At 32.2% G+C, this 13,108-nt stretch overlaps 1 protein-coding gene across 1 annotated transcript; it reads right to left on the bottom strand.

Moving 5' to 3' along the window:
• Window positions 1-3,709: 3,709 nt before the first annotated feature.
• Window positions 3,710-7,776, bottom strand: LOC110803236 (serine carboxypeptidase-like 27). Its single transcript, XM_022008733.2, has 9 exons — window positions 7,088-7,776; window positions 6,883-6,978; window positions 6,476-6,568; window positions 6,304-6,389; window positions 5,909-6,166; window positions 4,970-5,097; window positions 4,781-4,876; window positions 4,319-4,424; window positions 3,710-4,180 (listed from the first exon to the last, which is right to left on the bottom strand). The coding sequence occupies exons 1-9, from the start codon at window positions 7,434-7,436 to the stop codon at window positions 4,031-4,033; spliced, it is 1,362 nt and encodes a 453-aa protein (XP_021864425.1). The 5' UTR covers window positions 7,437-7,776; the 3' UTR covers window positions 3,710-4,030.
• Window positions 7,777-13,108: the final 5,332 nt, after the last annotated feature.

The raw sequence follows: 13,108 nt of genomic DNA, 5'->3' as shown, positions 1-13,108 counted from the left end.
TACAATTCTACATTGACTAAATGTACGCAATTCGTGCTTCGTAGTTAAAAAAAACATGGATGACAACGATTGAAATATTAATAAGAGTACTTGGAAGAGTAAGAGCTTTTCAGATATCTTAGGGTAATATCAAACTACTTGAAAATTAACTAATACTTCGTATATAATTAGATTTAAATGTACACGATGTGTGCGTTACATTTTATGTATGGCAATATATTCATAGTATATTATTATTGATATATTCCCTCCGTCCCTTAATACTCGCACCGCTTTTCTTTTCGAATCGTCCCTTAATACTCGCATCACTTTTATAAATAGAATTTTTTTTTACCAATATTATATTATTTCTCACACTTACCTACTAACCCACCTACACCCTTACTTTCTACATAAACTCGTTTAAAAATTCACACCCCTACTACCCCTTACACATTTCTCACTAACTATATTAAAAAAATACCCCACTGTCAACTACTCCCTCCGTTTCTTTTTGTTTGTTACGTATTCTTTTTAGGGTGTTTCACAATGTTTGTTACGTGGGAGAATCTTTCCTTTTATAAACTTATTATACTATCATTTTTTGTGCCATCTTTTAATTTTAATTGGTCCAATTTTTTCAACTCATTAAATATCTTTGCAATTTCCTAAGTATGTTAAGTTAGCAATCTTTGTGCTTTTCCATTATTGGTTCAATTGATAAATAAAACAATCTTATTGGTTGGTATAATTATTAGTGGATTGAGGTTTTACTTTGGTTGATTTTTTTAATAAAAAAGAAAAAAAATCTTTATTATACGTTAATAAACGTGCAAAAGTCCAAACGTAACAAACAAAAAGAAACGGAGGGAGTATCATCCATTGAATTAATAAATCAATTCAATTATTTTAAATTTCGCACCGGTTAAACCGGTGCAATTATTTAGGGACGGAGGAAGTAAAATTTTAGGTATTTTAGGTGGATATTAAACTGCTCGATCTTAAGTTGACTTATGAAATTAAGTGCCAGATTAAAGTGGTATAATTATCTTGGTACGGACGAAGTATTTGTATTTTTTTTTTAAATGGCCACCTTGAAATTAGTACGGAATTAGGCTTAATAAGTAAGGATTAATTTATTTAAGATATGATTTGGTCACGAATTATTAATCCACCGCTATGAGTGAATTAACATATCTTTGATTAGAAATTCTAGCTACTTGTGCATGATTTTTTTTTAACTAATCCATAAATTATAATCCATCCGTACTTTTGGTTCTTTACGTTTGTATTATGCACACGATTTAATGACTAATTAATGAGATTGAGATTCTTTTTATTTTTTATTTAAAAAATGTAAATTACGGAGTACGTTTATTCATAATGTTTTCACTTTTATCTAAAATCCGACATTGAAAATTGGTGAAATTTTACTACCAATGTAAAAGTGTGAGAAATTAAATGTTCGAGTTTATTGAAAATGTGGAATTTTCTTATTCATTTTTTAAAACACTTTGCTTCAATTGCTTTAATTTTATGTTAAGTTGTTATTTTCAATAAATTCTGCACTTCACGAGTGCAGTGAGTTTTTTTTGAATTAGTCTCTACTGTTTGGTAGAGTTTTTGAGTCGCCATGCATGAGGTGTCGGTATATTAAATACACAAATTCTTATTTATAATGGGTGTATAATAAATATTGTACACCGGAGTAAAAGTTGACTCAAAATGCTTAAAAGTTATATTTATATATGTAAAAGTTATCTATTTTTTAGTGATAAATTTTTTCATTTGAATAAAAAAAATTTCTTCAAAATCACTAATAATGTATAAATTAATCATTTAACCCTTTAAAATGTTTATCTATCAACTTTTTAATTATATAATATAAAAGTTACAGAAAAATAGGTTAAAGTTACAAAAAACTGCATAAAAGTTATCTTGGTGTACAATAAATTTATTGTACACCTTGTGCGCGCAAGACCTTTTGTATTAAATAATGAAAATTGTTAAATTCACAAAATATGATGGATACTCAAGAACAATCTCAAATTTATGTATAAAACAAACTTTAATATCAAAATAGCTATTCCTTATAATGTTAACTTCCATAGCCTTCCATTCAACTGAAAGATAATTTTCATGGTTACATATCTCATACTATGTACTACCTCCGTTTCAGAAAGTTCTTTACGCTTTGGAAAATGTGTCCAAAGTATAAAAACTTTGACCGTAAATTCTCACCATTATATACATCAAAACGTTACATGTAAGATCTTGTTATATTGGTCTCCGGATAGGACGATTATAAAGGTCGCAAGTTGCGACAACGTTTAGTTGCCGCAATCTTACGTGTCGCGGTTTAATTGGTACATATAGGCGCCACGTAGGATACAGTCATTATAATATTTTTACTATCAATGCAATATTTCTACTATGAAAATATGTAAATAAGGTAGTCGATATGAATAAGGAAACAAATTAGAATATTAAGATTTTCCTACCTTTTTTTATAAATGTATAATAGATAATATAAGTTTAAATATTTTAATTTTCAATTTAAATCATGACACATACGCATGCCATGTCATCATTGTGACACGGATTAAAGGTCGCATGTTGCGACCTTTATCATTTTCGCTCGGGATATATATTTTCAGAATATCAAATTTTTATAATTTTTTTACATACGCAATTGGATATATTAGTAGTTAAATATTGCATTGTAGTCCGTGCAAATAATAACTGTAAAGATTTTTTTGAAACGGATGTAGTAGCTACATAAATCACATGGTTTCACAGTGGTTCTTGAGTATATTTGCAATTGAGTGTTTTCAAGTAAAAGTTGCTTTAATGTTTTAGATTTGTTCTTGTACAAGTAGTGAAGGACTCAAGGAGAATTTTGATTTCACATACCATGTGACTTTATTCTTATGAAATACTTCATCATTAAATACTGATTTAGAGTAATATTAAGAGGGTCTTATACTCTTATATTAAGATTTTTCTCATATGTCATGTCAGTTTTTTACTAATATTTAATTAATTAAATTTTGTTAAGACTTCTTCATAATCATCCAGATTTAGCTCTTCATCCCTCAAATTCATTTAAAACATCTCAAATAATATAACATCTTTTATTTTTTTATTTACCTCACACATTGAGTTTTAAGATGAGTCTTAGTTTTTCAAGACTCGATTTAAGATTTTGTTAAGTTTAGGATTCGTTCTATTGAACTTATTTTGACTGAACTTATATTATTTGAACTTTACAATTTATTTTACCTGGAAAAAACCGAACTTATCTGAACTTATTTTATGTGAAAAAAACTTATTTTGTCTGAAATAAACTTATTTGTGTGTGAAAATGTCTGAAAAAACTTATTTTTGTTGAACTTATATTATCTAAACTTATCTGAACTTAACTGATTTGTTTGAGCTTATTTTGTCTGAAATAAGTCAAAATAAGCCGAACAGAACAAAGCCTTAACCCACTTCAATGCTACATACTGATATATCTAATCTTAAGACTAGCTGAGTCATATGACATGTCAGCAAAATTCAAGTCTTAAGACTTGGCGCTAATGTTGCTCTTATATGGGATTCTATCACATGTTTTTTAAGGACCACACTAAAAACTTCAACTAATCAAGCTGCTGTTGGCATCCACTAATCCATGTACGTTAGTGCCAAAGCTAGGACAAATCGAAGCAAAGATTTTTATTGCTCAAACTAAAAAATTAAACAAGGACATTTTCATATAAATATGAATGAGATTTTTCATACAAATATTAGTCACTAATGCCAAAAAAAAATATTATGATACATTTTCTTCAAAGAAATAATCAATAAGAATTGATCTCAAAACTAAAAATGTAAAACTATGACCTAAAATCCTGCTATCAAGCAAGAATAGGGGGGGGCACTCCAGGGAAAACTACTCATCCCTGGTGAACTTTCTGCTGATTTATTGCTTCTCTTTTCAAGTGCCCCAATAAATAAGCAAATCCTATAATAATATTAATAAATAATTTTGTGTATAAAAATAAGAAATTTAGAGGCTTTGGGGTGGCATTGATCTGTTTTTCAAGAAATGGTTTAAAAGAATAAAAGCTTGTCTAGGTTTATGAAGTGGTACTTCATGTCCTGCTCCTTTAATTGTTACAAGTGTTAGACCTTTGTATACTTGGCTCCATCCACCAACCTGTCAAAAACACAAACGGGCGTCAACAAGACCTGAAATCGAATTCTGTCTATGTCATTGCGTCACACTGTACGCCTATGGTGGACCTCAATGGACCAGATAGATAAATTGGCTATCATATGAAAAAGACAAACTTACCCTTCCATTGTCATACCAAGGGTACCAATTGGCCACAGTAGGGAGTCTCAGTGCATCGATGGAATATCGAGTTGCTGTTACAGGCACTACAGAATCAGTGTCGCCGCTGCACATATCAGTACATACAGGATCAGTGAATTTGATCATACATGAGTATACAGGATCAGTGAAAAAGAAAAGAAAAACTGTGAAACAGATTGGAGAATATGGAAGGAAAGCAAAGAAATGATAACAGAAGTAAGATGAACCAATTAAGCAAGTTTTCTGTTCACCTTATTTCCACTTATTTTAGGAAATATAAGTTCAGATAAATTCAGGAAAAATAAGGGTTGACCAAATACAGTTTATAAGTTTTGATAAGTTCAGATAAGTTCAGGAAAAATAAGTGAAAATCAGGTGAATAGAACGCACCCTTAAGGCTTGAATACAGAAAGAGAACAAGATTGCAGAAGAAAAGAATACCTGAAGACCCATATTCTCAAGCCAGCTGCTATAAGTTCTCGATAAATTGGAAGCATAGACTCTGGAGAATCAGACCAGTATGTTCCAACTATGTCACTGTAAAAGATGAAGCGTTGATTAAAAATGCTGCATATAATAAGCAGAAGTACGTAGGATCAGAATATTAACACGAAAATTTTGAGCTTTTACCTGCAGGTGCTCCATGGATAAGACAGTTTAGTCGTATTAGCATGCATAGCGAGTTGAACTTCAGGGCGATTGAAGTACTCGTTTGAGTACCTCTCTGTGCACGGATCGTATCCTCTCACCATCCATGGCTGATCAAAGAAACCAACATTCAGTACAGAAAACCCTGTAATTGGAAGTTTATAGACAAAAAAAAAACATTCTGAATTGACATTGCTGTACTTTTAGGTAAATCTGCACTCTGCAGTGTCAAAAATCCCATAAGTACAACATTGACAATGACAAGGAGCTCAAATCACAGGAATTTTTTCCAGTATTTGACTGACAATAATCCTTGATTAGTCTAGACCTGGCAAAATTGACACGTACTCAACTACCTAACACTACATCGGAGTACTCAAAATCACTTGACTAGATTTGGACCCAAGCCAATTTGACCATAGAATTACATAAATTGACTTGAATCTACTCAACTTGAATAAAGATGAAACTGAACTCAATAAAACCCAACCAAATGGGCCCAAACTAAACCCGATCTGAACAACCCGTTTGATGCCTACATGTGCACAACTTGTCTAAGGTAAAGTGGGAGACAGAAATTAAAGGGATAAAAAAAAAGGAGATTCAAAGAACCCAAATGATAAAAGTCATACAAGTCTGGTGTTGTAAAGGCTTGAAAAACAACATACAGCCAACAAATAGAAACTTCTTCAGTTAACCAGCTGGAAAGCATGCTATTGTATTAAGGAAGCCAATGGGACCTTACAACCAGAAATTCTATGGCCTTGCATAACTTTGTTTTCTTGATTTTGATATTACCAAAAAAACATGGTATGACATTCACTACAATCATAAGCATTAATCAAACAGCAATCCAAATCACTCTAATTTTCGATTAAAAACATAAAATGCATTATTGAAAATGCATGATTTTTCACTTACATAATGACCCCTTAGACTGCGCTTAAGTGATGCAGTTGAGTTGCAAGGACGCGTATATATACTGTATGGATCAATGTTTCCAAACTCAGAATCAGCATCTGCTAAAGCTGTATTGCATGTAATCGAAGGATGCTGAGATGAACCAGAACAAGATGTCTTAAGTCTCTTGTATGTTGAATCTGATATCAATCCATGGGTCCACCAATACTCAAATGTACCTATGTAATCATAATGATCATCTGTAACTGCATTTCCCACCTGTCACACATAACAATGTCCAAACATGACCTAACTATTTTGAAACAGATGAAGTACTATATTCTTGTAACAAAAAATTTGATTCAAATTTCTACCAGAAAAACAAAGCTTAAAGAATAGAAGAGTGCATAATGTACCATAAATCCCTTGAAGTTTATTTCTGGTTCTGCAATTCCTTTGTTTCTTCTGTAAATAAGTTGGGACAATTGAGGAACATAATGTCCTAAACAAAAGTTCAAGAAAATGATCAGAAAGTTTATTTATCAGTGATTGATTAGCATAATTATGGATCAGATTGAAGATTAGCACCTGCATAACTCTCCCCAGCAATGTAGAACTCTCTGTGCTTGTACTGGGGGAACCTATTGAACCATCTAACAAGAAATTTATAGGCATCTTTAGCTGCAAATTGTTACCAGGAAAAAATTAATCATAATCTATACAATCTATAAAACTACTAAATCAAAATACGAAGTATGTAAGTACATTCTTCAGATGGTACCTCTATAGTCAAGTATAGGCAGAAAAGTTACTAGATTTCCAAAAACCCACCTTAAACAGAATTTAATTGTTCGGTATCACTGTCAGTTTTCAGTTTTTATTCAAGTACGCTTAAAATCAGTTATACTAGTCGTGTCAATAAAGACTTTTCACACAGTTTTCGAAAATATATGTTTTGTTTTAACTCGAAATTCGCAACAATATCGAAAGATTACCTGTTCTACTATCACCAAGAGTGTACAAATCAGATGATCTGTTTGAGTATGAGAACCCAACACCAACTGGAGACTCGAGGAAAAGCAGATTTGCCTCTGCACCAACAGTTTCAATAACGAAATCAAATCATTCACTAAACATATGAATAAACAACATTATAATATATTAAGTTATTATTAACCAAAAATTGTGGTGAAAATTTACCCTTATTCCAAGAATATGGATTTAAGTAAAGACTTTTGCCATCATTTCGGATATGAAAAGGACCGATTTCTTCAGCAGAACCATAAGCAATAGAAGAACAACCAGGGCCACCGTTAAGCCATAATAGCAATGGTTTTGACTCAGGATTTGAAGGTGACTCGGTTAACCAGTAAAACAATGCTTTACCAGCTGATTTATCTACTGTAACATAACCAGAATATTGTGCAAATTCCACATTATCTGGTTGCCCTGGCAACCATGTTATTCTATCGTTGTTTTGATTTGCAAATGCAGAACGAAAACAACCCAGAAACAGCAAGAAAAAACACCCAAATTTCCCATTTTTCATGATTTTTAATCAAATCTGGATTCGAAAATTGAATGATGACCCAGAAAAATTCTCGGAAAAAGAAGTTCTGGGTACCCAGAACTTTTGGGGTTGGGGTTATAGATGATGAGATTTGCTCATAGGAAAAATGTACTTGGTATGGGAAGCTGATATTATTATTGTACTTAAATACAGGGCACAATAATCAAACAATCAACTGTGGGGAAAGAACAAAAGACTACAGCACAGTAATTGAGATTTCAATGAATATTGTCAACTGGTGGCTGTGAGTGAAGACTGAAGAGGATGGACTGATGGAGGGGAGAGAAAATGTGATTGAAATTACTAACTCCTCAGCAACCAACCAATCAGAAAAATCTTGGATAAATAAATGCAATCCCAAATTTTATAAATCCCTTAAAATTTGGGATTTGGATGGATTAATTAGTTGATATAGTCAAATATTCGGAATAAGTTAATAAGTGAAAATCAGGTCTTTTAGATAGAATTGGGTTAAGTAAAAATAGGTCATTCGGGTGATGAGTCATTTTATTGATTTCGGGTTTATTTAAGCCGAGTCATATTCAAGTTCATAATCCGTAAGTAAGTATGCTAAAGTAATCAATAAGTGACCCATACAACTATCACGTACTCATCTTTTTTCTAGGTTGGATTTTAGAATATGTAAATGATCATGATTTTATTCTGTTAATATTTTTGGGTATATTTCTTAGGATATTTACCTTATTTTGTATATTTCATACACAGGATAATTATCAATGTAAAAAATAAGGTAAATATCCTAAGTAATATACACCTGAATATTTACATAATAAAATCACAATTATTTACATAATCTAATAAATCAAGTCATGCAGTTTTAGTCATGATATAATCACTTATACAAAAATTGTATCGAGTACAAATCAGTTATGCTAAGCATGTACACGTTTGTTAATTTATCACTAATATTGTCTTGCTTTAGTGGTTAAGATCGATGGTTAGACTAAAACAAAGAAAATGACAGCAAAGAAGCAAAAACAAAGGAAATGACATACTACTAAGAATTATAAGTTGTTAAAACAAGGGGACATATATAAGGAGAAAGAGACGGGGAAAGTGGTTAATGAAACTAGTAAAGAGTAATTCTTAGGTGTTTAATTATGTTAACACTTTATAATGAATAATAATATAAAAAGTTGGCATTTAATAATTAACTAATATAATTGGTTCACATGAATATGATGATGAGTTGTGATTGGTATGAAGAAGATCTTAATTTATGAAAATAATAATAAATAATGTTGGGGGGGATTGGCCCCAATAATGCAAGTTTCTTAGCTGCTGCAGTACGTACAATTTTACGAAATTGGGGGTATTTGACCAAACAGGTAGAGCATGCACATGGAGTGGTTGATCTAAGAAAGAGCTAGCTATAGACATTAGAGTGTACCAATTTGCCAAATTGTGCTGACGGTGATCTACCATCTCATATTCTTATCTCATGTAATAATGCCTTTCTTGTTTTTCTCTTGCTAATGGTTAATGATAATTGACTTAGAGGACTGATAAAAGCTGACACGGACACTGCACGAAATAAGGGGGTTTAGATCAAGAACTTTTTAACTCTTTTAATGAATTGGATAGACATGAACCCCGCACGAAATTAAGTGATTAGATTTTTAACCCGAAATCGAGATGAGTAAATCCATTTATATAAATGGGTTGAGCGTGAACCGGAACCCGACAAACATAACCTATATATTAAAATAATCAAAGTAAAATATTTTGAAATTTACTACAGCATAATGTGTCTTCCCGTCTTACTAGCTAACATGGAGGTATGTACAATGTTTTTATTTTTCCGCCTAACTTGCCAATTTGGCGGTACAATTTGTTTTTACTTGTCCGCCTTTTAATTTGCTTCAGTTTTAAAAAGTTAAATTGTGTGATAATTTTTTCCCCAAAGTTTAATTTATAAGATATATCAATTTTAGTTTATACTTCGGGATTTGGTCAAGTGATTTCCACACATTTAATAAATGGGTTAGGTTTGGGCCAAGGATTTTTCAACCCATTTACCGCCAACTCGAACACTAATCCGACATGACATAGTTCGTTTAACAATCAATTTGACTGCCACGTAATCTTCCTTTTCCCAAAACATTTACACTTGCTCTGAGGTTTGACATAATTCCACTTTGATGTCGTGTGATTTCAGTAATTTCATTTTGGTGTCCCAAGGTTTATTGATTTCTTCATTTTGGCGCCATACATGTTATTTCGTAATTCCATTATTCCATTGTAGTGCCTAAGATATATTTTTTACTCACTTTGATGCCTTTGGTTTTGTAATTCCGTTATCGTTCCCTTTGTTTATGATGTTGCTTATTATCAAAATTTATATTTTAAGAAAACTACACATGAGTTATATTGGTAAAGTGAGAAAATTCCATTACAATTTTAATAAACTTATTATATTCAACATTTTCCTCAAATATATATTGAGTAAGCTTATTATTTTTCTGCAACTTTTTTCTTCACATAATAAGTAAGTTCATTATTTTTACCCCTATTTATATGGTACTCCGTATGTTATTTTTCATATATCAAGAAATTTAGACATGTGAATATTTGTATAGCGCAGTTACGTAGGGCGCCGAAATGGGATTTCTAAACGATAGGGCATCAGAGTTCAAAAAAAGGCTTCGGGCACCAAAATGAAATTATGTCAAACCTCAACTCTTCGAGGTGCCAAAAGTGATTTTTTTTTTTTCTTTAATTGTATATAGTGACAAGATTACAAGTGAGGCGAACAAAAAAACCAACATGAGTGATTTACGAGTAACTACATTTTTTTTTTAAAACAATACAAATCTTACTTTATAATACACTCATATAAGTTCACTGACAGTAACTTAATCTACCTTGTGACCTTGTCATATAAATGAAAAACTCCTAGTTTGGTTTGAAACAACCATGATAGCTAATTAGCTACACATGTAATAGAGATACTCAGTGTACTACCAGTTTACCACGAAGTGTTACTGTACAGTAACACTTCGTGGTAGACTGGTAGTACACTGAGTATCTCTATTACATTAAATTATATAATATGCCTATTAGTAACCATCTTTTTTCGCGACCAATCTTTGAATTCCCAGAAAAAACAAAAACATTAAATCTGTAAAAAAGTGTTGTGGTCTTGCCCTCCTCGATTTCCATGAACTGAATTTCGATGGTGCTAAAAAAAGTTTGTTTTCTACATACAACCCTAGGCTTTGTTATCCATGATAATAGGGGAGTTGTAGCTACCTAGGTTTCCACAACAAGGGTGTTACACTCGGAGGATCCCATAGTCTTTGCTAAAAGATTGTCTCATTGCAATTTGGTCAAACTTTGAAATTTGACCATAAATTCTCATTTGTCTATAAAAATAATATAGGCATGCATGTGGGGTTTTGTTTCAATATATATACCTATATATTTTTAGAATATCAACATACTTTTTATAATTTTTACACGTGAAGTGTTTGAGATATTTATGGTTTAAGTCGCATCTTATAGACTGTGAAAAAGTAAAATGTGAAAATATTTTAGAAACAGGTAGAATATCAACTTTCGAAGCTTGCTCCATCAACCATTGCTACCGTAAAGCTGAATAAAGCGCGGCAAATTTCATACAAAATGAAGCTAAACAGCTGCTCTGTACATCTTACAATTTTTTTTAAGTGGTCCACATATTTTATTTCCTCTTCATAAGCATCACACATGAGGCCATGAGTAACTAAATTCTCCATATTTTCATGACAAGAACTAATACTCCATTAATGCTATTCACCTTTATTTCCAAAAATAAATATGGATCCGTAAAAAAATGTAAAATAAAGATTTTCACTCAAAAAAAGTTATAGAAGTAGTTGTGATGGATACACATTAACCCTAATCTCAGTGTTAAGGTGAATAATTACAAGAGCAATAACAAATTATAATTAGGGGAAGAAATTCAAACCGGACACCTATTGTGTACAGACCCTCGATCTTAATCATTACGGCATGTACATTCGGGCTCTTGGAATCAGGAGGGGAACTAAGGGGGGGCTGGCGGGGGCCATGGCCCCCCTATGATTTAGGATAAATATAAAATTTGCAGTTATAGACCACATGTTATAAGTAGCGTAGCTGGTTTGAATGTGATGGGAATTATCCAATGCTCTTGGGTTCGAAGCCTGCTAGCAGCCTTTTTTTTCATTTTTTTTTTCTTTTTCACTTGTACTTTTTATATTTGAGGGGTTATAATAGTGCTATTACCTTACTTATACAACCGTATTACAGCTTTTTTAGAAAATATACGTACATCTTAGTTAAATTTATTGGGTAGAAGTTCATATATTCAATACCTCGTATCTAAAATTCACAAATATGTTATACTTAAATGTACAATGTGTTTAATGTATTTAGAACAATTTTTGTGTTTCTCTATATTGTGGGACTCTATGATATTTTATAAATCTGTTAATTTCTATCTCTATTCTCTTATCAGTAAAAATATCAATATCCTTAATTTATTTTCTACTGCTTTGAATAAAATTAAAGAAAATCGAAGGAATATTACTTCAACCTTTGAAATATTATGTGCAATAAATTTTTTCATTCGTATTATTTTTTAGACAAAGATAATATATTCGATCGTACGTTAACCTTTGGCCCCCCCAAACTTCAATTTCTGGTTCCGCCACTGCTTGGAATGGCTCTCCAAGTAACTCTAACTCTAATAATAATTATCTTCTGGCCAACATTGAGGTTCTTGATGAGTTCTTGAGGGGCTCTTGAGTAACTTTTCATGTAGAGCTACTTCACGGTAACTGATCTTGCCCAAGACACCTCCAAAATTTGATTCTTGTTAAAAAGTGGGGAGTAACTTTAAAAAGTGTTAAATTTGGTTAAAATGACAATTAATTATGGACCACCAATTGGTAAAAGAGAGATTGAAGAGCTCACTTGAGGAACCAACCACTGTTTGATGTTTTTAAGAATGAATTATTGATAGTGTCTTGTACAGAGATAGTGGTAGAGACTAGAGAGAGAGTACCAGAGTGGAGAGCCCTCCAAGATTCAGTGGCGGAACCAGAAATTATACATAGGGGTACAAATTTTAACATATAATTTTTATAACATTGAAAAACAAAAATAAAATAAGAAAACTAAGTATAAAATTGAAGGGAACTAAGAATTGAACCTTGTACCTCATTACACCTCCAATTTTAAAGGAAAACAACCACTTGAGCTATACTAGTCAATGTAGAAACTATGACTAATAAGAACAATAATTAGAACAAGCTTATCTGTAACAATGTCGTGGCGTGACACCAATCACTGCCCTAAAGTCGAATTTGCCCCGCTAAGTACACGCGGACTCGTAGCAACCGACCCCCAGGGATACACGACTCCAATCCTTCGGTGTACGACGAAGAGCTAGATTGAGAACACCCTTAAGCAATGCCCAGAACAATGGAGGTTTTGTGTTTTTATTTCGGAGAAGAGGAGAAGAACTAAACTTTCTGTGTGTTTTATGTGGAAAGAGATGATGAATTTATAGAGAGTTTTTGGGAAACTGTAACAGCCATAAACGGCTAGTGGAGCAGTTACCGGAGTAATGGGGAACTCCAACAGTCATAAAACGGCTAGTGGGG

The sequence above is a fragment of the Spinacia oleracea genome, chromosome 1 (assembly GCF_020520425.1).
Source record: "Spinacia oleracea cultivar Varoflay chromosome 1, BTI_SOV_V1, whole genome shotgun sequence".
Taxonomy (NCBI): Eukaryota; Viridiplantae; Streptophyta; class Magnoliopsida; order Caryophyllales; family Amaranthaceae; genus Spinacia; species Spinacia oleracea.
The sequence above is the reverse complement of the archived record's forward strand: the minus strand, read 5'-3'. Positions and strand labels throughout refer to the sequence as shown.

Excerpts from the sequence above, each read along its gene's own strand:
- LOC110803236 (XM_022008733.2), bottom strand. The coding sequence starts at position 7,436 with ATGAAAAATGGGAAATTTGGGTGTTTTTTCTTGCTGTTTCTGGGTTGT. Across the intron at positions 6,979-7,087 it reads TCCATATTCTTGGAATAAGG|AGGCAAATCTGCTTTTCCTC; the intron begins GTAAATTTTCAC and ends CTGTTGGTGCAG. Across the intron at positions 4,877-4,969 it reads TATCCATGGAGCACCTGCAG|TGACATAGTTGGAACATACT; the intron begins GTAAAAGCTCAA and ends CATCTTTTACAG.